The sequence below is a fragment of the Muscardinus avellanarius genome (genome assembly GCF_963383645.1).
Source record: "Muscardinus avellanarius genome assembly, chromosome: 14".
In the NCBI taxonomy this organism is placed as follows: domain Eukaryota; kingdom Metazoa; phylum Chordata; class Mammalia; order Rodentia; family Gliridae; genus Muscardinus; species Muscardinus avellanarius.
This window is the reverse complement of record NC_137800.1, coordinates 69,504,444-69,529,772: the sequence shown is the minus strand read 5'-3', so window position 1 is coordinate 69,529,772 and position 25,329 is coordinate 69,504,444. Positions and strand designations below refer to the sequence as shown.

Here is a 25,329-nt window from a genome sequence, read left to right as displayed (position 1 = left end):
TTAGCTTGCCAGTAGTATATTCAGCTCTCCAAAAAGGTAGTTTTTCATTAACCTTTCTTTTTCATATAGAAATATGAATGTTTTAAGTCAAGAAAAAAGACAAAAGTTTCCCCCGAATACAAGGGGGTGTCCCCAAAAGAGAGTATCCCTTTAGTTAGCTTTCATAAACACAACTTACAAGTATTTTCCATATTAACAAGACTAAACAATGTTATAAAGAAAGATATCATGCACACAAAATATAAGACATGTAATCAGGAATTAGCTTATCAAAATATATGCAGCCTTCCTATTGGAAAAAAACATTAATGCAACTCTAATGAAAGACAAAGAAGATACCCACAAATGGAGTATATTATGTTTTGGGGTAGCATTTTTTTTTTGGTGGTACTGGGGTTCCTGGAAACCCTTCTACCTCCAGGCTATACTCCCAGACATCTATTTTTTATATTTTTATTTGGAAACGGTCTCTTAAGCCAGCGAGGCTGGCTTTGAACCTGTGCAGTCCTCCTGTCTCCGCCTCCCAAGCGCAGGGATTACAAACGTGCGCCACCACGTCCAGCTTGGGTAGCATATTTGATATGCCAATTCTTCCCAATTTAATTTTTATATCCAACTAAATCTTAGTAAAAATTGTATCTGGGTCTAGTAGCTCATCCTTAAACATAAGTACTCTGGGAAGCTGTACAGGAGGATCACAGGTTCTAGGACAGCCTCAGCAAGTAGTGAGACTCTCATCAATATAGTGAGACCCTGTTTCAAAATAAAAATTTAAAAATAGGGCTAGAGGTGAAGTTTAAAGGTAGAATGCTCTGGGTTCAATCCCTAGTATCACACACACACAAAAATTATAGTCATAATTTTTTAGGGATTCAAAAGACATATTCTAAAATTTACATAAAAGAATAAAGGCTCACAAGTAATAAGAAGGACCTATTTAACCCTAATAGATATTATGATATACCACAAAACCATAGGCATAAAAAAAATGTGGCCTGTTCCTAGAACAGGTTAAAAAGGCCTGAAAATCAGAGCAGAGTTCTGATAGCTTCCTATACATGGAGAATGTAGTACACACTAAAGATGGAACTATGAATCCATGAGGAAATGATGAATGTTTTAGGGGATAGTGAGATAAAAACTGAATTACCAGTGTGAGGGGAAAAACACCACTTAAAATTCTAGCTAATACCAAAGACAAAGGTCAACTTTGGACCAGGGGATAAATTATGGCCTGAATGCCAGAACTTCTGCCCATTCATTCTGTACGTCTAGTCTGCTTTAGTGCTAAAATGGCAGAGTCAAGAGCTGTTATAAACATAAGGGCCTGTAGTCTAAAATAAGTACTGTCTAGCTCTATAAAAAAGAGTTTACTGATTCCTGCTCTAGATGAGTTGACTAGATATTAATATAAAAAGTAAAACTATAAAAGTAACATAAGAAAATATATTAGAATACATTTTGACCTTGGTGAGAACAGAAATTTCTTTTTTCTATTCTTTTTTTTTTTTTTTTTTTGGTGGTACTGGGTATGTAACCCAGGGGCCTTCTACCTCTGGGCTATACTTCCAGACCTATTTTATATTTTATTTGGAAAAAGGGTCTCTTGAGGCAGCTTAGGCTGGCTTCGAACCTGAGCGATCCTTCTGTTTCAGCCTCCCAACTGTGGGGATTACAAGCGTGTACCACCACGCTGGTCTCAGAAATTTCTTAAATAGAAAAAAGAACAATTTAGGCTTTTCACATCAAAATTAAACATTTCTATTGAATAAATAACACCATAGGTGAAGATAACTAATAAAAAGACTGAAAGAAGTTATTTGCAAAGTTCAAAGACAAGAGATTGACATCTCTAATGAACACCTATATGTATGTAATGTATGAACACTTAATGTATGAACATCTATATTTTAGTAAGAAGGAATCAAAAGCATCCAAAGCATAGAATTTAAAGAAACAACAAGCAGAAAAGGAAATCTAAATATATAAGCATAGGAAGAGATGCTGAACCTCATCAGCAATCAGAGAAATGCAATTAAACCAACAATGAAATGTCATTTATACCTTTAGACCAGCTTAAGTAAACAGCTAATATCAGGCACTATAAATATAGGGGGAAAAAAACAGTTTTTTCTAATCCTGGCCTTAGCTATCAATACAAATCAAAATGGAAAAAAAAATCACTCTCTTTTGGAAATATAATCTAAGTAACTAATACAGTAGATATGTATCGTTATGCAATCAGTATCTTACTGAATATGAATATCCAGCAATTGTTTGCTGAGCTGAGCATATAGCTGAGTGCGCTAGCACTTACAACCTGCATAAGAAAATAAATATGGTTAAATATTCACATTGACTAGTTTTCATCTTTGCAAGTGAGAAATTAGCCAAAAGAAATTTAAACATTTTATTGCTGATGTGGGCAAAAATTTTAATTTGAATTTGTGTCAGACTTGTATTTTTAAGGCTTTTAAAATATAAGATTATAGCCGGGTGTGGTGGTGCACGCTTGTAATCCCTGCACTTGGGAGGTGGAGACAAGAGGATCGCGCAGGTTCGAAGCTAGCCGCGCTGGCTTAAGAGATCCAGTTTCAAATATATAAAATAGGTCTGGGAGTGTAGCCCGGAGGTAGAAGGGCTTTCAGGAACCCCAGTACCACCAATAAATAAATAAATAAATAAATAAATAAATAAATAAACAAACAAACAAACAAACAAACATACAAACATACATACATTACAGCCAGGCGTGTTGGCTTATGCTTGTAATCCCGCGCTTGTGAAGCTGAGGCAGGAGGATTGCACAGGTTCGAAGCTAGCTTCAGCTACTTAGTGAGGCTCTCAGCAACTTAGTGAGACCCGTTTCCAAATAACATAGAAAATAGGTCTGAGAGTATAACCCAGAGGCAGAAAGCCTCTGTTTTCCACCCACAATACCACCACCAAAAAATAAAAAATAAAAAAAATGTTTCTAAATCATCCACTTATTGTTTTATTTTAATTTTCTTATGTGGTACTGAGGATAGAACCCAGGGGCATTCTACCTCAGAGCTACACCCCCAGCCCTTTTTTTTATTCTTTATTTTGAAACAGGGTCTCACTAAGTTGCAGAGAGCATCACTAAGTAGCTGAGGTTGGACGCGAACCATGATGCTCCCATCTCAGCTTCCCAAATGCTGGGATTACAAGTGTGTGCCACCATCCCCAGAACTTATTTTATTCTTGACTAAATTGAAAGTGTGCTATAAAAACATATAGCACATCATTAGAGCTAAATGAAGTAGAATTGTATTTCTCAAACTCTATTAAAGGTTTACTATAATGCATATATATACATACTACTTTCAAATTCTGAACAAGCAGCTCCTTCTCTCCTCTGCTCACAGATCCAGTAACAACAGTAGCCCACATCAAAAACATAGCCAGCCCCTCATGTCTTTCTGAGCATCACCACAGTGAATAACAACTGACTTTTCTGTTGTCCTTTGGCATAGTTCTTACATCAAAACTCCTTCCTTCCCAACCCACGGCAATTATTTATTCTAGTTCACATTTTGATCTTAGGCTTAGTAGTTAATACCTCTTAATTCTTCTTACTTCTTTAACTTTCTCCCTCTCCCCTTCTTTTCTTCCCTCTATCTATCTAACCAACCAAACAAACAAACAGTAATCTTGGATCATCTTCCAGGTTCCTGGTCATATTTGAATGTTGGGGTAAAACAGTGATGAAAATGGATAAAACCTCTGCTCTTTCAAGGTCTCTTTTAGTTTTTACATATATTCAAATAGAAAATAAATATTCCCATTGAAGTACTTAATCCCTTATCAACTCCATTCAAAAATGTCCATTTGTTTCCAATGGGCTTCAAGATAAAAGTCCAAATTTTCAAGCAGGCTTTCCAAGCCCCAGGATTTGGCCCCATTCTCCTTCCAGGTTGGTCTCCTCCCAATCAATTATGCATATGTACGCTTTAGCTAAATCTGAGTTCTTGTTTAAAACCCTATCTAAAGCAATATAGGTGAGGTCCCATATGATAAAAGTATAAGCTAAATGCAGAAACAAAAGCAACTATACAAACTTAAGACATGTAATAGAAAAATCAAATAGTAAAAAGGTTAAAAAAAAAGAAACTACTCACTATTCCTCACAAATATTTTATGACTGTATTATTAATGCCAGAGGACAAACCCAGAGACATAAGAACAAGGCCTTCCTGAAGGCAGAGGACTATCAGTCATTCTGAAACTAATCAAGATGGGAAGCCTTTGAATTATAAAGATAAGGCCTTTTTGTCTCTGGGGCAAGAAGCAACTAAAAGAAGGAAGCCTCGCATAAGGAGCACCCAAACAGATTCAGTGGCAGTAGTGAGCTGCCTCAGACATATGAAAGCAGATCAGACGTGAACACAGTATAAGCCTCTATAATTCAATGGTGGGACAGAAATCAATAGCAGCAGAGAAGCAGCCAGATACAGGCACAGCCATATTAAAAGAAGCAGTTGCACTCTCCAGTCTAACTGCATGTATGAAGTTCTACTCAGCTGGCAGCAGCAGAAGCCAGACTTAACTCTGAAGCCAAGGCTAGAGTTGGGGGACAAATTTGGAGTCAAGAAAAGTTGGGCAGACAAACCTGGGAACATGTATGAACGTGCAAGAGACAACACAAAAGAAAACTTGCAGATTGCTAGAGAGCACTCAAAAGTGGCTAATTACTAGTAGGCCAGAGAAGATCTGTGTCATAAAAATTTGTTTACTCTTAAAAAGGAAAGCAGTTATATTTTGTAGTCACAGGCAGATGACACCAAAGACCTAAAGGCTACATTTCCATTACTTTTATGACAACTGTCACTTTTGTATTTTTGTGCCTACCTTTCTTCCTTACTAGACAGCGATTACCTTTAAAGTAGTAACTATATTCACCAGGAGATAAATTTTCTCATGGAACTGCTTGGCCCTTGTTAATTTTTATGATTTTTTCTATTTTCCATAAAACCTTGCATAATGAGTCTTCAAATTATAAAGTGCAACTATCTGCTTACATTCTAGGGACAATACATAAAAATACTGAAAAATATTTTACATGAGCAGAGCATAGTGGCACATACTTGTAATCCCAGCACTTGGGAGGCTGAGACAGGAGGATCACGGTTGGTGGCCAGGCTCAGCTACTTAGTGAGGCCCTTTGCAACTCAGTGAGACCCTGTTTCAAAATGAAGAATAAAAAATAGGGCTGGGGGTGTCACTTGGAGGTAAAATGCCCCTGGGTTCCATTCACTGTATTGTAAAAAAAAAAAAAAAAAAACTACATGAAATATGCTAATGTTACACTTACAATAAGAATAGTTATCAAAACAATAAGGGCATATAAAATTAAACAAAACAAAAGCAACTTACTGGTAATCATTGCTCCAGTTACAGAAGCCAGAAATCCAATGCTGACTGCGATGACAGAGATCACTCTTCCCTGCCTGTGCCTCTGCAACATCACAAACATCAACACTCCTGCAGCACCATGGACAAACAGAGAGGAGAAGAGAGCCCAGAGGAAGATCCAGTACCACATCTCTGAAAGGAAAAGCCAAGTGTTAATCCTTCTGCTGAAAAACATCTTTAAAAATTCAGTAAACAAATCATAAGCACCCATATCTTGGGGGAAGGTTAAATAAAGTAATGCATATAAAAATGCCTAGCACAGTAGCACCAGAACCACAGTAGCACGAAATCAATCATAATCATTACCATCATACTAATGCTTGACAGGGAAAGAATTCCTTCCATAATTGCAGAAGGTTAGGCCATACTCTAATTTCCTTTATCTGTCCCTATTATATAGCTATTATCCATCAATTTGTCTCCTAATATATTTGCAAAGTTCTTGGAATGAATTATAAAGTTAATTAATTGCTGTTTGATCTATGCTTTTCTAGTTTTAATACTAAATGTTAACATTAAGATTTTTAATTTTAATAAATATCCCCTAACTCAAATCATTCCAGAGACCAATTAATTTTATATTTTATAACTTTAAAAATGTAAAGCAGTTCCCCTTGTGGCCCTCAACTTTTTATACTAAAGAATCAGTGAGATTATTTTGTCTCTGACCATTCCAGTAGCCCTTTACCTGGAACTTTTTAAGCTCCATTATTCTTTCTTCAGTATAGCTTCAACTAACCACTCACTGATGCCTTGCTTCATCAACACTGACCAAGGACATCTTTCACTCTAGCATTCCTTCCTCTTTCCCTCGTATCCTGCTGCCTCTTAGTCAATCTACACTGCCCACTGATAATGATGCTATGTTCTTGTACAAATCAATTTCCCTGACGATATTTGTGAGGTATCATAGAGCCAACAATCGATCTAAGGCAAACCAATCATTCCTTTTCCCTAAGAATTCTAGATTGGGACCAACTAGTCTCCTTGGTCTTTGGGTAGCTGAAACTCAATCCATTTCCTCATAACACAATAGAAGCCACCATACATAAAGAAAGAAAAACTGATCCACCAAAGACAAGAGATAATAAACTCCCTTATTCCAGTGATGTCTAAGGCCTATCATATTACTAAACTCAGATACAACACAATGTGTCAGTTTCTTTGTAATAAGTCCCTCTTTTTATGTAAACTAGCTCCAGTCACCTTGAGGATCACCCTTGGTATACAAACATTCTATAATGCAAATGATCTCATTTCCAGTTGTGCTAATAGTATTTACTCTGTCAAGTGTAAAAATAAATCAATTATATAATTATTAAAGTACATAAAATGAATTATTTAAAACAAATTTATCTAGTCATCATTAAAGCATGGATATAAAATGTTGGGAACTTAAAATGGGTTTAGTGGCTATGAAACACATTATAGCAAGTTCGTCAAAAAAATTAAAAATAGAATTACCATGTGATCCAGCAATTCTACTTCTGGGTACATATCCAAAAGGATTAAAAGTAGACTCTCCAAGAGACACTGGCACAACCACTCTCAGAGTAGCATTTTTCAAAATAACCAAGATATTGAAGCATCTTTCATCAGTGCATGACTGGATAAATAAAATGTGTCATATACATGTAATGAAAAATTATTCAGGTTTAAAAGATAAGGAAATTCTGTCACAGTTTAATGTGGAAGAACCTTGAGGACATTATGCTAAGTGAAATGTGACACTTAAGTACTAATACTACAGGATTCCACTTGCATGAATAATCTAAAAGTAGTCAAATTCACACAAAGAGAAAATGCAATGGTTGCTGACGGTGGGGGAGGTAGGAAAGTCTGGTTGTTGGGTCTCGTAGGTAGAGTTTGTTGCAAGATGAAAAAGATCTAGAGATCTACTGCAAAACAATTTGAATAGACTTAACTTTACTGAACTATGTATTTAAAAATGGTGTTTTATATTTTATGGTATAATAAATGTATTTGGTTTTTGAGTTTCCTGGCACTGAACTCCTAAAATCCTTAAAATTTCCTGACAGACATACACGATCAATTATACCACTGAGTTTACACTAATGAGATGACTGAGGGTGGAGCACCCACATAGCCTCTTGAAGATAGAGCTGGCCTCGAGGAAAACTAGGTGATTATAAGGCTGGATAATTCAGCCTCATCCACCTATTTCCAAGAAGAGGGAGGTCTGAACACTAAACCCCGTAAGTTTCTAAACTACAAAATTCAATGTAGTTTGGGTGCTGAACACATCTAGGTACTGGGAGGGTGACATGACCAAAGATGTGGAAGTTCAAGACTACCATTTTGTTCACTCACTGACTATGCATCTCTTTATCTGGCTCTTGTATCCTCTATAAAAATCAGGAAATACAGAGTGCTTTCCTGAGTTCTGTAAGTTACCATAGCAAATAATCAAAGCCCAGGAGAGAGGCACAGTAATTTCCAATTTATAGCCCATCAGAAGTATGGGAAGTACACATTTGAGTCTGGCATTTGAAGTGGAGGCAGTCTTTTTTTTTTTCTTCTATTTTTTTTAATTTTAATTTTTTATAAGTGGAACATATTGAGAGTGGTGTACATTTACATTGTGCTTCATGGCCTTCCTCCTCCATTTCCCTCCCCGCCAATATAGAGTTGTCCAGGTTAACCATGTTGTATTTATGCTATTACACATATTCGTATGTAGCTCCTCCATTGAACAACCTCAGCTTTCTTCCTCTCCTATCCTTCCATTCAAGCTTTGCTGAGATTTCCCCTCCATCATCTGGAGTCCCTCTGGTATTACTACTCCCTAGCTTGGACATATTAGAGAAAACATATGTCCCTTCTCTTTCTTTTTTTTGGTGGTACTGGGGTTCCTGGAAGCCTTTCTACCTCCGGGTTACACTCCCAGACCTATTTTTACAGTTTTATTTGGAAACAGGGTCTCCTAAGCCAGCGCGCACGGCTGGCTTCGAACCTGCACAATCCTCCTGTCTCTGCCTCCCAAGCGCAGGGATTACAAGCTTCGCCACCGTGCCCGGCTCCCTTCTCTTTCTATCCTTGACTAATCTCACTTAACATAAATAGGACTGAGTTCTTAATCTGGGGTTCTAACACTAACTCCATATAGTGTCAAAATTGAATTGAATTATAGAACACCACAGAGAATTTCTTGGTGTGAGGGAAAAAGCCCACACATCTGGCCACAGAAGTATTCTGCATGAGGAACAGTAAGTGAATTTCATCATATATGATTTCAGCCACTATTTTAAGGAATAGGTAAACATTTTAAAATTATGAATATAAATCTAAAGCAATTATTTTAAAACCATAAAGGAAAAATACTTAAAAAAACAAAAACTATCTTAAAATGAAAAAGATGAGAGCAATAAAAGGGCAACATAAGAAATATTTGTGGCAATAGATCTGTTCCATATTTTGACTGTGGTGGTGGTAAATTAAATATACACACGTGCATGCACACACAATACAATATATAATAGCAGTGAAAGCAGAATAAGATGGTAGATTGCATCAATGTCAATATTCTGGTTGTGATATTAATATGGTTATTTATAAGAAATTAACATTGGGTCTAAAACTCTATTATTTCTTATTACTGTATGTGAATCTACAATCATCTCAAAATAAAAAGTTTAATTTTAAAAATGAGGGAAAAATATTTTAAAAGATTTAAAATAAACAGCTCTATCCTGCCAAATTCATAAGATTTGGCACAATGAATGGACTCAAACAAAATAGATTTGGAAGAGACATCTGATATATTTTACAATGTGTGTTGATATACCATGCACGTAGCCAGGCATGATACCACATACCTGTAATCCCAGTACTTGGGAAGCTAAGACAGGAAGATCACAGGTTTGAGGCCATCCTCAGCAATTTAGCAAGACACTTTTAAAAAATAAAAATAAAAAGGGCCAGTGTAGCTCAGAATTATAATGCCTTTGGGTTCAATCCCCAGTACAAATACACACACACACACACACACACACACACACACACACACCATGCACATTTCCAAGTAGTATAAGATATAGATACTGATAATTAAAGAAAAATAGACATAGCTTGCCTATTAAAGGTTATTCTCTGTTGGCTTTGGGGAAATTAGTCCTTTTATATCATACTGTCATTCCAAAACAAAAAGGTTCAATTTCTAGCAAATACATTAAAAAGTTTAAAACTTAATTTGCTCAAAGGATATTTATATATTAAAAGATGTCATTTCCCCAAATGAATGTATTAAAGTAAGAATATAAAGCAATGATGACATAAGGAGTAGAGAGGGGCTATTTCCATCAGGAAACTCTTTTCACGTCTTACTCTGAGAAAGGAAAAGCTCTGACAGTCACATACTCTTCATTAAGAGAAGTCAACAATTTGTCTATATCCCAAGCCCACTTAGGAAGCTTAGCAGATATTTTTTTTTTTTGCGTGTGTGTGTGTGTGTGTGTGTGTAACTAGAGGTGGAACCCAGAGACTTTTCTACCTCTGGGCTACATCCCCAGAGCTATTTTATACTTTATTTGAAAACAGGGTCTCACTAAGTTGCTTAGAGCCTCAATCAGTTGCTGAGGCTGGCTTTGAACCTGTATGATCCTCCTGTCTCAGCCTCCCAAATTCTGGGATTACAAGCGTGTGCCACCACGCCTGGCTAGTTTAGCAGATCTTCGCCCCTACATGGCAAAAGGAGAAGGGACAATAATTTGACTATATTCCCTATGAGCAAGGGATTATCTAACATTATAAAACACAGTATTATTTGCTTGTTGAATATATTGCTATTGACCTAAACAAGAGATATTCCCAGTAATAAGAAAAAGTAAACTTTAAGTCCAACATTTAAAAAAAAAAAATCATGATACCACAAGAATCATACAACTAAAATGGAACTTCGAGTGGTCCTCTGATGGTCAGTTCAAAATTATCCCTTGAACAGAACCTGAATAGCTTCAAATTCAAATTTACTTTCATGTTTTTTCTCTTTGTTTTAAATTTATACTATATTATTTATCACATAAAAATAGTTATGCTAGGTTTCATAATATTATTATTGTGAATTGCCTAACAGATTAATATTACCTTGTGAAGAGGGCTGCTAGAGTTCCTGACCTCTCTGGGTAACCAAGTTAGCCTGAAGATGTACTCACAACTAAAAATCACATGAAACCTACAACGAGCTCAGGTGAAGAGAAATGCAGAGCCCCAAGAGTGGAGCAAAAATAGATGTCCACGGGCCTTAGAAAAACAAACTAGTTAGAGGCCAAGAGAGGACTATCAGAGCCTTTCCTTAATTTGTTGGCTCCATTGAACAATTTGTCTCTGGGATGTACTCAATTGAAGAATTTGCCCCTGGATATTTGTACTAAAGCACACTAAAACCAAAAGTTAAAAGATCACATTATTTAAAAGGAAATTATTTTATCTATGCAGTAAAGGGCAACTGAAAGCACTGCTTCTAAATTAAGTCAACTATGAGTCTAACATAACTCCAGGATCTATTCTCATGGTCTTAAACTCTGTGGCTTGAGTATATATGCCAATTAAAATCATTATGGTTCCGGCCTCATTTGCAAATAATAATAGAAAGAATTCTGTTTGCAGTCTGTAACTGTTATGAGCCCTGGTTATAGTCACTCACAAATTATCCTCTATGCTTTTGTTTTTAAGTCTCTGAACAAATATAGTTAAGAGAAATTAATTTCTCTAGATGTCTAGAAATTACTGAGTAAAAGCAAGTCAAAGCATGGTGGATAATGAATGGCCCTCCTTGTTAAAAACAAAGAGAACATTTAACAACTAAGTCAATGGCTGTTCCTGAGAATAATCTAAAAACCAACTAAAATAATCTTTAGAGGTTAAGACCTGAATGACTCTATTTTTGTCAACTTTCTCAGAGTCATAACGTAAAGATGGAAATCTCTACTAAAGTTACATATTATTTGTTAAAATATCTAAAAGTCATAAAAATAAAACCTATCTCATTGGACAAATGCTAAATATATTTTTAATTTTCAAAATTATAGAATATCCAACCTCTCTAATTTTGTCATTAGCAAGATGGGACTGAAAAATTACCATATGTTCAACATAATCTATCCCTCAAGATGAAAATATGCCTGTAAAGGCTAACTGGGGGCTGTTTATAATTTTCTACATTTCTTTCTATAATCGGTATTCAAATTAGGTGATCTTAAGCTTTTTTCATTTCAGGTTTTATTAGATTCTCTGTGAGATGATTCTTTCATGATCTGAAGAAAAAAATTTCTCTAGCTTAGAGGCCAACGAGCCACATCCAGCCCATCAATTGTTTCTAAACAGTCTACGACCTAAGAATGATTTTTACATTAGAAAAGGTTAAAAAAAAAAAACCACAGAAGAACAGTATTTCATGACAGATAAAATACAAAACATCACTTTCAGAAGCTATAAGGTTTTCTGGGGAACATACACATGCTCGATCGTATTATCTATGATTACTTTAATGCTACAATGGCAGAGTTGAGTAATTGTGACACAGGCCATATGACAAAGTTAAAAATCTTTACTATATTTACTGTTCATTAAAACTTTTTCTATTTTGGTGCTAGAGATTGAACCCAAGACCTTATGCACGCCAAACATGTTACCACTGACCACTGAACTATACCCCCAGTCCTGAAAATGTATTTTTATTTTTATAATTTACTACAAGTAAAAAACTATTATTAAAACAGAATTATTTTGTAAAAAAAAAAAAAGTTTACTGACTATTGATTTAAGATTACTCTAATGTATGTTCCTCAGGGGTGGACTGAGCCCACTGAAAATTGTTACTTCCATATTTTATCAAGTGTTAGCATTTGGGTATTTAATCAATAATATTTCAATGACTTTTATTCAAATACCTCAAGTTTTTCAGAGCAAAGCATGCCACTGATACTATGGGGTAAATAGTCCTGGGTAAGGAGGAAGGTTTTCAAGAAACATTTTTAAGAGAAATCATTGCCACAGTGAATTAAAAAAAAAATAAACAGAATTTAATCAATAACAAAAGTAAAGCACACACAGAACATATCTAGATACATTACAATAAAATGAAAGAAAACTAAAGATAAAGGGAAAATATTTAGTGTACTCAGTGGGAAAAAGACATATACAAAGGAATAAGAGAAAGAAGCAATCTTCTCATTAGAAAGCATCAAATCTAAAGACAATAGAAGCCGGGCGTGGTAGTGCACACTTGTAATCCCAATATTCGGGAGGCTGAGACCAGAGGATCAGGGTTTGCGGACAGCCTCAGCTACTTAGTGAGGCCCTCTGCAACTCAGTGAAACTGGTTTCAAAATAAAGAATAAAAAATAGGGCAGGGGGGTGTAGCTCGGTCAAATGCCCCTGGGTTCCATCCCCAGACCCACAAAAAAAAAAAAATACACACACACACACACACACACACACACACACACACACACACACAAATAGAATAATATCTTTAAAAAATACTGAAAGAAAAAACCCAAAACTCTAAAGCAAGAAATCAATATTCAGCAAAAAAACTTTGAAAGCTGGAAGTAGAAATGTATTTTTCCCCCAAAGCTAGAAGAGACATTTTTTATCACTCAAATTTCTATATTTGCCCACCCTCATTTATCATTTAAGCTAAAGCTCATGGATATTTAACTTGTTTCCTTCTGCATCTTGAGAGGAAAAACACTAGTTTTTAAAAGCAACTGTGATACATCTTTAAGAGCTGCTTTAACTTAATATTGCTTCTTAAAACTTATGACAATACTATTCTAAGAAAAACAGATTTTTATTTTAAAACAATTACAATATCTCTTGCCTTAAATAAATCAGGTTAAGGTTACTTAAAATAGCTCAAAAATTGCTCTATACTTAAGCTGAAGCACAATCCTAAAGATGCCATTTATTTAATTTGTTCTTCCTCAAAAATGATTACTCAGTTATAAAAGTATAAGGATTAATGTGAAAATCTGAATCTATTATGAATTTATAACAGCAATTATATAGTACTTTTAATATTATTACATGCATACCCTCAAGCTACTTAAGTTACATGTGTGATATAAAAAATAGTAATAGAAACATGTCTTTTTGGAATTAAACACCAACCTAAAAAATTTCAAAATGGGTAAAATGCTTTACAATCTCATGAGTTACATTTTCAAGGAATATTTGCACAGAATGCAGAACAATTAGCTTTTTACATCAGTGAGCATAATTTATAATAAAACTCTCAATTTAAAGCCTTCCTAAAATTAAATCTAAATAAGGAATTTAACAATAGATCAAGAAACAAAGCCAGGCATGGTGGTGCATGCTTGTAATCCACAGCATTTGGGAGGCTGAGTCAGGAGGATCATGGTTAGTGAGGCCCTTTGCAACACTCAGTGAGACCCTGTTTCAAAATAAAGAATAAAAATAGGGCTGGGGATGTATCCTGGAGGTTCCATCCCCACTACTCACTACTACCAAAAAAAAAAAAAAAAAAAAGGAAACAAAAGCACTCTTAAGAAAAATTAGCAAGTAATGCAAAGCCAGAGTAGGAAGATCTTAAATATTGTTCTGACAGTAATCCTGTGGAAGCAATTATATATACAGCACTGAGATTAAACAAAACAAAAACCAACTTCAGAACTGGAAGGGATCTTTAGATACTTAATCCTGAAATTTCAATCCAAGTTTGTTTCAAAGGCTTAATTAGGAGCTACAAAATGGTGTTTAGAAAACAATGATTTTCTTGGTTCTAAACCTTACCCTACAAATAAACACATTAAAGGCCTGAAGAAGCCCCTCTTAATAAAGAAAATTACTTTATTTAAAAGATTAAAGTTTACATGGGAGTGAATAAATTGTTTCCTTAACTCCTAATAAAATCTCTAAACTTTCCTTAACTCTTTAAAATCCTACATCACCTTTCCCTAACATCATTATGAAAATTACTGACATTAGAAAGTATGAGAGATGCCGGGCGTGGTGGTGCACACTTGTAATCCCCGCACTTGGGAGGCGGAGACAGGAGGATCGCACTGGTTCAAAGCCAGCCACGCTGGCTTAAGAGACCCTGTTTCCAAATAAAAATATAAAAATAGGTCTGGGAGTGTAGCCCGGAGGTAGAAGGGCTTCCAGGAACCCCAGTACCACCAAAAAAAAAAAAAAAAAAAAAAAACCCAAAAAACAAAAAACAAAAACAAAAACAAAACACGCAGTAGAGATGAAGAAAGATGGTCCTGGGAATATGTGGCTCCTCTAAAGAAAAATGCTGGCTAGCTGGCTGCAAAGATAATACACAGTTTCCTGACTCATATTCTTTTGCTTCTGACTATTTACAGCCAGAAATCTAGACGAACTCTAATTATTCAGGAGGGAAAAATTCCAATAACTGCTAACTTACAGAAGTATCTATGTAAACACTTTTAATGTTTAATTCCTCCATATACTTCAGATTTCATAAAAAGTCATTTAGAATTTTAAAATACTATCATAAAAGGGGGCCATTCTCTGTGGCTAATACCTCTTATAAACACAAAATATTTTAAGAGATAAATTTTAATGATAATCTACTGTCAAAGACAGTCACTTTTAAAAACTGCATTAAAATATCCTTTAGAAACAAATGAATCATTAAAATTTTAATGTCTTTTGTTATATATTTCATGTTTTATTAGATATCACATCATAGCTACAAATTAATCACAAACAATTTTAATGTTTTTAAAATCAGTATTGCTAATCCGTTGGGAACTCAAGACCAAAATCACCTAAGAGATGGTTTAATATGCAGCTTCCTTATGAACCTACCTCTGTTCTCAAAAGAGCCTAAGTCCATAAATAGAGTGCGGTCTTGGATCTGTATAACCGGGTGATTCTGATACGTGGCAAGACTTAGAAACCAAGACAGATTAAAGTAATTAATGGTAGGGGATTTGAGGAGGAAAGAACTTTATTTTATAATGAAAACCTAGTTTCACATTACTGATGAGAAAAATGCTAGACAAAGAGCAGCATAATCAAGTCCTGGCAGTACAGTACTCCTGGCCCATTCCATAAGCACTTCACCTTTTCTCTTTCTACCATCCCATACACAGGTTCTTTCTTGGCTCTATCTCTTCTTTCGTTATCTTAAAGATCCTAGTGCCCATTTCTTGAATTCAACAAGCCATAAGTCAGCAGTTTCCCTACACCATGAGATCTTCATGGGCAATGACTGCTATTTTTATCTTTGTTCATCAGTGTTTTCCCAGACTGGCACAGGGCTCATAATAAAAAATACCAAAATTAATCCTTAAGAATGCCAGAAACACTATTTTATATGATTCATTTACAAATCAAGCATTCTTTTACAAGGACTTCATCCTCTCACCCTCAGTGTTTTCTCTAGCCATCCCTTAAAAGCCTCCTTCTTTCCCCCTATATTTTAAGACTATTACGACCAGTCTCCAAACAGCCCCCCAGTGGTCCCCACCACAGCTCCGTGCATTTCTGGAGCTAGCCTGGGTGGCCAACAGAATATAGCATGAGTGTAATGTAACACTTCGAAGATTAGGCTTTAAGACTCAAAGGTGTCTGTCTCTGTCTCACTCTGTGATCTTTCATTCTGGGGAAAACTATGTTATGAACTGCCCCATGAGTGGCCCTCCACCTCCTGGCAAAGGCCACATGAATGTGCTTTGAAGCTGGCCCTCCAGCCAAGGCCAGGCTGCAGAGCACATAGCCCCAGCTGACAGCTGGAATGGACACTTTAAGATCTGAGCCAGACCAGCATTCCTGATCAGACACTGTGAGAAATGCTTCTCTGGTTCTAAGCTGCTAAATTTGGAGTTAACTGTTTTATTTAGCATGAGACAATCAATACAAAGATGTATAGGTTAGTAAGTTATAAGTTTTTTTAAACCAGCCATTGTGTGTTATTTACCTTTGTATCTATGACAGCACCATGTCTATGGTGGTTACTCAAATATCTGCTAAACTAGACTGACAATTTTTCAAATATTGGCTTACATAGTCTCTAAACAGGGGCAAGATATTCTCTGTGCCTGCTTCCTCGCTTTTACTGGCGCATTACACTCTCACATCATAATGTAGTTCATAGTGATCTTGACATACAGGCACACAGCACTTAGTGGGCCTTCCCCCAGCTCCATTCCAACTCCCCACCTTGCCCATACAGGGTATTGAAACTGAAACTGGCATTTTCACATAGGTACCTAATGAGATAATTATGAGAATAAAATAAAATCCATGCAATTTCCTTAGAACAATATACAGTACACTACAAGAAAGTTGAAGAATTAAATTTTTAAAAAAGGACATATATCATTCTCCCTTAGTACTGAAATTCTCGGTATGATTGCTTTATCTAAGAATTGTTTATAAGCCATGGTTAATTATGAAAATACACAAAATCAATGTACATTCAAATATATGGGACAGCATATCAAATGAAGGGCAATAATGGAATATCTTTATAAGCTAGTATTATTGATACGGCAATCTACATTCCTCAAAACTGTTTTCATGTCCTAGTTCGTAAGTACATATATGCTCCCAGATTACATTCCAAGATTTACATTATTCCACAACAACAGAAATCAGGTAAAAATTTACTCTTCCTTCTTGTATAAAGTTTGGTGAAAAGCATTTATTCCAAGGTTGTATCTACCTAGCTCAAGGTCACTAGATGGAAGTTGATAGTCTAATGAGACCTCTTCTAAATGTGCTGCTACTGCCACTGTGCAGTCTATGATTATTTTTTATTGCTAAAATACTAGGTCATTAAAATACATAATTAGCCTATCATACCTATATAATCATAGACATGAAATAATAAATTATATGGTCACTAATTATAGAAAACAAGATCATGTGAAATGTTTTACATAATACTTGACACATAATAAGTACTGAATAAATAGAAGCATGATTAGAATTATTCATCTGATACTATGTAAGTTCAACAGTTACTCTCTCTTTTTAATGTGACTATTTTTAATTCCAATTTCCTCCTCTGGTTCCAATTTCTCCTTCCTCTTCTGTTTAGGTTTCCTTTCTATAGGAAAATTATCGTGATTTTCTTTCTTTTGGGACCTCCTTTCAATCACTAAACAAAGATAAATTTTTATTCTCATAATTACCTATTAAAGTCAAAATCATAGCTTGAGCAACCCGAAGACTAATCCAGAAATTGTTTTAAGAAATGCCACCTGGACCCTTACTTCATATTTCCAGAAGATATGAATTTATGTATGACTCAAAAATAATGGAATGAGAAATAAGAATAAAAACTGATGACAATTCTGATTTTTAAAATCCTATAGCACCTTCTTTCAGATATACAGGTCAGTCTCCTAAACAAGTTCTATAAAGTGCAAATCACACCAACATTTAAGTGGTTCTGTACCACATATATTTCAGAAAAGGTAAATTCTGGAACTTGACAAAAACACAATAAAGTAGCCTATGTGATCAACTAACAAGCATAAAATACCTATAAGTGGATCATAAACTCACCTATGATAGAGCACTTGGGAAGAGGAACCTAACCTAATGGCAAGGTGGAATATAGGGCAAGAGAACGAAGAAAGAGATCTCTTTCTCTTTGGAGCACTAATTAAAAAAAGGTGCCAGCTATATTATGTGTAAATTACCAAACATGTAGTAGACATAGACTTTTTTTCCTTCTTCTTTTGTTAATGCTAAATGTTAACACTAAAATGGCTTAGCAACTGTAAAGTCCAAAATGGAACTATTGTGTGTATCACTATCCAAAAAAAGCATATACATACAGATATAATCCCCAATTTACTTATGGCAACTTATGATGATTCAACTTAGGATTTTTCAAGTTCATGATGGTACAACTACACACCAATACCACTATTCTGTCTTTCCCTTTCAGTATAATTATACGAGACATTCAGTACTTTATCATAAAATAGAATTGTGTTTGATGATTTAGCCCAAGTGGGGGTTCAGGTAAGTGTTCTAAGCACATTTAAAGTGGACTAGGCTAAGCTATAGTGTTTGGTAAAAGAGATTAAATGAATTTTCAACTTAACCATGGGTTTATCAGGATGTAATGACATCTTAAGTTGAGGAGTACCCATACACAGACTATATATACATAAATACGCATGTATATATGCATATATACATAAACATACATACATACATACATACATAACTTCTACCTTTCTTTGCAGGTTGAATTCCCAATGCTCATTAACAATAAAGAGGGGGGCAACTGCCTCTCACAAACACATTTGCATATACATAGAGAGAAAGGAGACAAGCCTGATCCAGCCTTTGTCTTTTCCCAGGAACCAACTATCCTCAGTCACCTCTATCCCTGGGTTTAGAAAGCCTTTTTCTAAGTAAAAACTCCAAATCCTGCCGGGCATGGCACACGTTTATAATCCCTGTGCTTGGGAGGCAGAGACAGGAGGATTGCACAGGTTCAAAGCCAGCTGTGCTGGCTTAAGAGACCCTGTTTCCAAAAATAAAAAAGTATAAAATATGTCTGGGAGTGCAGCCCGGAGGTAGAAGGGCTTCCAGGAACCCCAGTACCACCAAAAACAAAAACAAACAAACAAACAAAAAACCAAAACTCCAAACCCTTAGTAACCAAATTTAGGTCAGAACACAAAGTTAGGAGCCAAATTACTTAAGGAAAATGTAAGTAAAGCAGAAAGATAAATTATATTTTTTAAGAAATCTAGTTACTAACATAACTCAGAGTAAACATGAAATTGACCCTAATCTTAAAAGGTAGATATTTAGAACATATTTAGGAAAGAAAGTATTTGAGAAAGAAAAGAAAAAGCCATTTACCTACTTTGATAATTCACTCACATTTAAACAATTTAGGGATCCTATAAATTACGCACTCAGGGAAGGAATAGATGTAGAAGGAAACCTGGACAATGATTATTTAAGCAAGAGAGATGGGATCTCCAGGGATTAATCTGTTCTATATGAAATCTTCATAGTAGTATCTTCCCCAAAAGAGAAAAATAACAGACCAAACTCAGCAAAATTCCTGAAACTGGTTATATAATAAATATGGATGAATCTCTTTTAAGGCAATAGCAACATGTTTTTCAATTTATTTTCTGATATCTTTAATTTGCTGGACAAATTTCAGTAGACGCATCTTATCTAAGGTTTCATTTTTCTGTGGTTTCAGTTACAGTCAACTCTGGACCAAAAATATCACATAGAAAATTCCAGAACTAATTCCTGTTTCAAGGTACTCACTGTTTTGAGTAGCATGATCATATTTCATGTTATCCTGCTCCTTCTCACCCACATGAATCATCCTTTTGTCCAGATAATCGATGCTATATACAATACCTTCCTGTCAGTCACTTAGTAGTTTAATTTTCAGGGTATAATTGCTTCAAGTAACCCTTATTTTATGAAATACTGGCCACAAACTCAGGAATAGCAATGCTGGCATTGTTATTATTCTTTTATAATAGTTCTTTCATTATTGGTAACTGTTTTTTGCAGTACTAGGAATTGAACCCAGAAACATTCTACATTGGAGCTAATCCCCCAGTTCTTTTATTCTTGACTTTGAAACGGTGTTTCTCTAAGTAGCAGAGGGCCTAAGTAGCTAAAGCTGGCTGAGATCCTGCAATGCTTCTGTCTTGATCTCAGGAGTACTGGGATTACAAGTGTGTACCACCAGAGCAGGGCTTAGTTACTATTTTTAATCTCTTACTATGCCTAATTTAAAACTTTGTCATAAATGTGTAAGTAGAGGAAACAACACAGCATATATGCGGTTCTGTACTATCTGGTTTCAGGCATTTACTGGGAGGGCCTGGGAATATATCCCATGAGAATAAAGAGGGGCTATAGTAGTTCCATTCACACACTTTCAGGCTCACTAAAGTAAATATTTAGAAGGCTAATCATAGGTACACTACAAAATTCATGATTTCTTAAACCTGTCCAGGTAAAGAAGTTATGTGAGTTACAAAGGAGACAAATGGAAGCAAGAGTCAGGAAACCGTGGGTCCAGCCCTGAATGTTTCACTAAACAATCATTTGAGCCCAAACAAGCCACTTCAATGATATACTGTTATTTCAGTATTTCTAAAATGAAGACCTTTCTAGCTTTAAAATGTTAAGATGTTTCTAGTTCTCAATATTATTTTATAGTTTTGGTCAAAATAATATATCTGTGCATGCGTGCGTGCGTGCGTGTGTGCGTGCGTGTGTGTATAAAACTGCTTTCTAAAGATCAGTCACTGGCATTAAAAGGTTAATATGTTCCCACTTTGTCTACAAGATAAGGTACAAAGAAAAGAATAATATCACATCTGCTATTTTGTAAAAGTTTAAAAATACAAATGAGAGCAAATTTACCTTGTACTTGGTAATCAACTAGAATTCCCATTAATTAGATTTCTGTAATTCCTTTAGTCATTTCTTAAATCCAACCCAGTCTTTCTTCTATACTTCTATGCTTCTTTCTATTCTGTTTCATTTCTGAGTTTATTATGGCAACAAAAATGTCTCCTGACTTAATAGTTTGTGTTATAATTTGAAAAAAGTAATGATTTTCATTTATTCATTATGAAACAGAAGCAAGTTACTCTGTTTCAATGTCTATATTGGTAAAGAAAAACAATCTAACGATTGTTGAAAATTTTAAATAAAATATATGAAAGCATGGTATCTAATACAAAATATAACTGCAATCAATAAGTATATATATTTTAAGGTACATATGACAACAATGATCTATAAAAGTTGCTTAAACATCTCATTTGTTTTTTGTTTTTTTGTTTTTGTTTTTGTACTAGTGATTGAACCCAGGAATATTCTACCTCCAAGCTACAACTACACCCTTTTTATTTTTCATTTTTAAAACAGGGTTTCACTATCCGGGTATGGTGGCACACACTTTTAATCCCAGCACTTGAGAGGCTGAGACAGGAGGATCACACAGGTTCGAAGCGAGCCTCAGCTACTTAGTGAGGCTCTCAGTAACTTAGTGAGACCCTGTTTCCAAATAAAATATAAAATCGGTGTGGGAATGTAGCCCTGAGGTAGAAAAGCCTCTGGGTACTACCCTCAGTACCACCACCACCACCACCACCACAACAACAAAAAAAGTCTCACTAGACCTGAATCTCCCTATATTGCTGGCATCGTCCCTGAACTTGAGATCTTCCTGTCTCAGTCTCCCAAGTACTAGGATTACACTATGCCTGGTTTCATCCCTCTTTAATAGAATATTCACTACAAGAGATGTAGCTAAAAAGCAATGCCATGTAGAATGTTTAAATTATGCAAGTGTTAGTATGATAGCATGATGATGATATATGAGTGTTTAGTATTACCTTAAAAATTCAATTCAACAATAATAAATAGTACTTAGCATTCACTATGCACCAGGTATTATAATGTTAGTATCTAAGAATTTGAAGATGAGTAAGACAATGGCTTCAACCTCCAGAAGCTCATATTTCTAAGGGACAAATAAAAATTTGTTCCTTAATTTTTAATTTAAAAATAATAAAGGTATATACATGGAGAAGTAGCAGGATAAAGAAATTAATTGACTAAAGAAATAAAGAGGAAGTAGCTACACAAAGTAGAATGGTAGAGGGGGAAGACCAAGAGTTCTGTACACAAAGATGTGGACCTAATACCTAGCATGCCATTTACTAGCTCTATGATCTGAGGTAGCTTAATTTACCTGAGTTTCCTTGTAAATATACTTGGTGGAGTATTAAGATTATAATATGTAAAGTGCCTAATAGATAGCAGGCACTCAATAAATGGTAGCTGTCTTGTTTTAGAAGTTGTGTTGCTTGCTTCCTTGTTTTTAATAGACTAAGTTGTAAATGAAACTATAAGCAGCATCTCTTGATTAATGAACAAGCTACACAGGGGATCACTAAGGTCACAAGGAAGCACATCAGAATGTTACCACACAAAGGCCACATTTTTTAAGCAATGCGGTTCGCAACTACCTGCTAGTAAAGCATCATTTCTTTCTGTGTTTTCCCCTGACACATAGAATTTTGCATATTCAAACCCTAGTTATTTCTAGTGGATGTTCCCATGTTCCTTTATCATCCCACCTCAGCCTTAGTTTTGGAAGTTTAGCACATCCTTTATGAAATGACAAGGTTCGACCAGCAACTGGCAATTATTAAGATTATACTGAGTGATAACTGAAACTAACAATGGGTTGATAACTATTATCAAACTAATGGTTGACTTGTAGAACTGGTAGCTACCATAATAAGGATGTTAAAGTAAGTATTTTTAAAAATTTTGAAATATGACCAATAACTAAGTTGCATTCACATTTACTCTGAGCTGACAAAACTAAATTTTTCTTTTCTTTCTTTCTTTCTTTCTTTCTTTCTTTCTTTCTTTCTTTCTTTCTTTCTTTCTTTTTGGTGGTACTGGGGTTCCTAAAAACCCTTCTACCGCCGGGCTACACTCCCAGACACCTATTTTTTTATATTTTTATTTGGAAACAGGATCTCTTAAGCCAGAGGAGCTGGCTTTGAACTTGTACCATCCTCCTTTCTCAGCCTCCCAAGTGCGGGGATTGCAAGCGTGCACCACCACACCCAACAAAAATACATTTTTCTAAATATCCTTATATGAACTAAGTAGTTAACATATACAAATATATATTCATAAGTCCTTACTTACTTCACTTTAATAAACAATACTTTTGAAATATGAAGCCGTGGATAAATACAAGCAAAGTCATAAGATAGAACAGTCTATCTCTAAACTATAAAATGAACTTTATGCCTATTTAATTTTTCAGAATTATAAAAACATATACCTGATGTGCAATCACCAAGTAGTCTGTCTGGTCCAAGTTAAATAACTACAGCTTGAAAGTGAGAATATCGTGAAACAATGCCCAAACTACCTTCATTGTAGTTTCCACATTCAAGGAAATTCGTATCCTTAAAGTTATCCTTATAGTATGTATAATTTTTTTTTCTGTGAACATGTGGATGCCTGATATATATAATATTATATATATATGCATTTGTATTCTTAAAGGTATGCACGTGCATATATATTTGTAGGTGATCCTCAGTATTAATCAGCTTGATATGATGGATTTTGAAATATTCATGTTAAACTGAAGTTAATAGTCTTAACACATTTTCAAGAATGAAATCTTAAGTTTTAAAGTTTTTCTTCTCTGAAAAGTAGGCAAACTGCAACTGAATTTTTCTTGTAAACACGACTCTACAGAAGCTGTTTTTTAAATTCATAACTGATTATAAGTGTTTCCACATTAACAAAACCTGAAGTTTCTTTACAAAGCAAACCTACAGATTAGGAGAAGAAAAAAAAAGACAATTATCTGTATTACTGCTCACTCAAACAAACAGAGGTTGATCTTATAAATCCAATCCCCCCGCCCATTGCCTTGACCAAAGATAATACACAAAATTATCAAATGTCACATAAAGCCACAGTCTGAGACAGTAGGGAGAGACAGACATGCAAAAGGAAACCGGAGGGAGAGCAGATAAAGCTAAAACGCTTCCAATGCACTGGACCTTGGGGCCAGCCCCTGACCCCTTGTAATCTACTTAGTCATCTCTATCGCTAAAAACAAAACAAACATTCGAGGCAAACAGATCTCCATGAAGGGCAGATAATGTATGCCCTGCATTCAGTTTGAGATCTGCCAGAAAGGAAAAAAAAAAAAAAAAAGGTAAACCAGAAAAAGATCTGAACAGCAAGAAAAGAAGCGGGGCGCGTGTGTCCGTGTGCACGGAGGGGGAGGGTATGGCAGAGCTAACAGTGCCCGAGTCCGGGCGCTCACAACGCTACCCCGCGGCCGGGGTCGCGAATGCCAGGGACCCCGCCTAGCGCGCCGCAGGGGACGGGGACCGGGATGGGGAAGCGACCGGGATGAGGAAGGGAATGGAAGGGGCCTGGATGGGACCGGGATGGGCTCGGGCGGCGCCCAGGGAGGCGGCACCGCATCCCGCGGCCCCGCGCATCAATTACCCGTGAGGTTCCTGAGCACCGTCCCGTGGGCCCAGAGGCTCAGGACCTGCTGCACGGACAGGTTGATCATGGAGTGGTCGCCCCCCTCCGCCTTCATCTTCCCCGGGGGGCGCCCGCCGCCCTCTCGGGGGGCGCCGGGCGGCGGCTGCGCGGCTGGGGCGGCGGCGCGGCTCCTCCAGGCCGCCGGGGGAGGCTGCGGGGCGCCGGGCCGCGCGCTGCTGCTGCTGCCGCCGCCGCCGCCGGGCCTCCGCGGGGGGCCGCTGAGCGAGTCTCCCAGGCAGCCCCCTCCCCGCCGGGGAGACATTGAGGACGCGGGCGGCTGGGGAGGGGGCCGGCGCTGTGCCCGCGCGGCCCCCGAGCGAGCGCCCGGGGCGGAGAGGCCGGGCCGCGGCCGTCAGGGGCAGCGCCGCGCCGCGGGGGCCGGACACGCGGCGAGGCCGAGGTCACGCCGGGAGGCCCGCGGTGATGGGCAGCCGGCAGGTGCAGCCCCGGGCCGGGCCCAGCTCATGGCCGCCGCGGGCGAGGAGGTGCGAGGCCGGGACCGGGCTGCGGCGGCGGCACCTGCCGCCCGCCCTCGGGTCGCCGACACGCGAGGAACCGCCCCCTCCGCCCGCGGCCGCAGGCGGGCGGCTCGTGCGCGCGCGCGCCGGTCTCATCCCGGCCCCTCCTCCCTCGCCCGCCCGGAGCGGCTGCGCATGCGCACTCGCCCGCCTCCCGCAACCCACCGCCCTCCGCGGGCGGGCGGGTCCCAAAGCCCGCCCTCTCCCTCTGCCCTAGGCGCACGGGCTCGGGCGGCTGACGGCGCCCGGCGTCCGCCCGAAGTGGGGCGGAGCGAAGGCGCGGCTGACGTCA

At 37.1% G+C, this 25,329-nt stretch overlaps 1 protein-coding gene across 2 annotated transcripts in view; it reads right to left on the bottom strand.

Moving 5' to 3' along the window:
* Window positions 1-24,665, bottom strand: part of TMEM170B (transmembrane protein 170B) — a gene marked incomplete at its 3' end in the record, with an annotated part of 30,016 nt that extends 5,351 nt beyond the window's left edge. Inside the window, exons 1-2 of one of the 2 annotated variants that reach the window (XM_080710753.1) lie at window positions 24,478-24,665; window positions 5,398-5,568 (exon numbers count right to left, since the gene is read on the bottom strand). In XM_080710753.1, coding sequence (XP_080566879.1) covers window positions 5,398-5,568; window positions 24,478-24,574 — 268 coding nt within the window. In that variant the 5' untranslated portion in view covers window positions 24,575-24,665. The remainder of the gene's footprint in view (window positions 1-5,397; window positions 5,569-24,477) is intronic. The other variant, XM_080710754.1, reaches the window with a different exon arrangement.
* Between the last annotated feature and the right edge of the window lie 664 nt (window positions 24,666-25,329).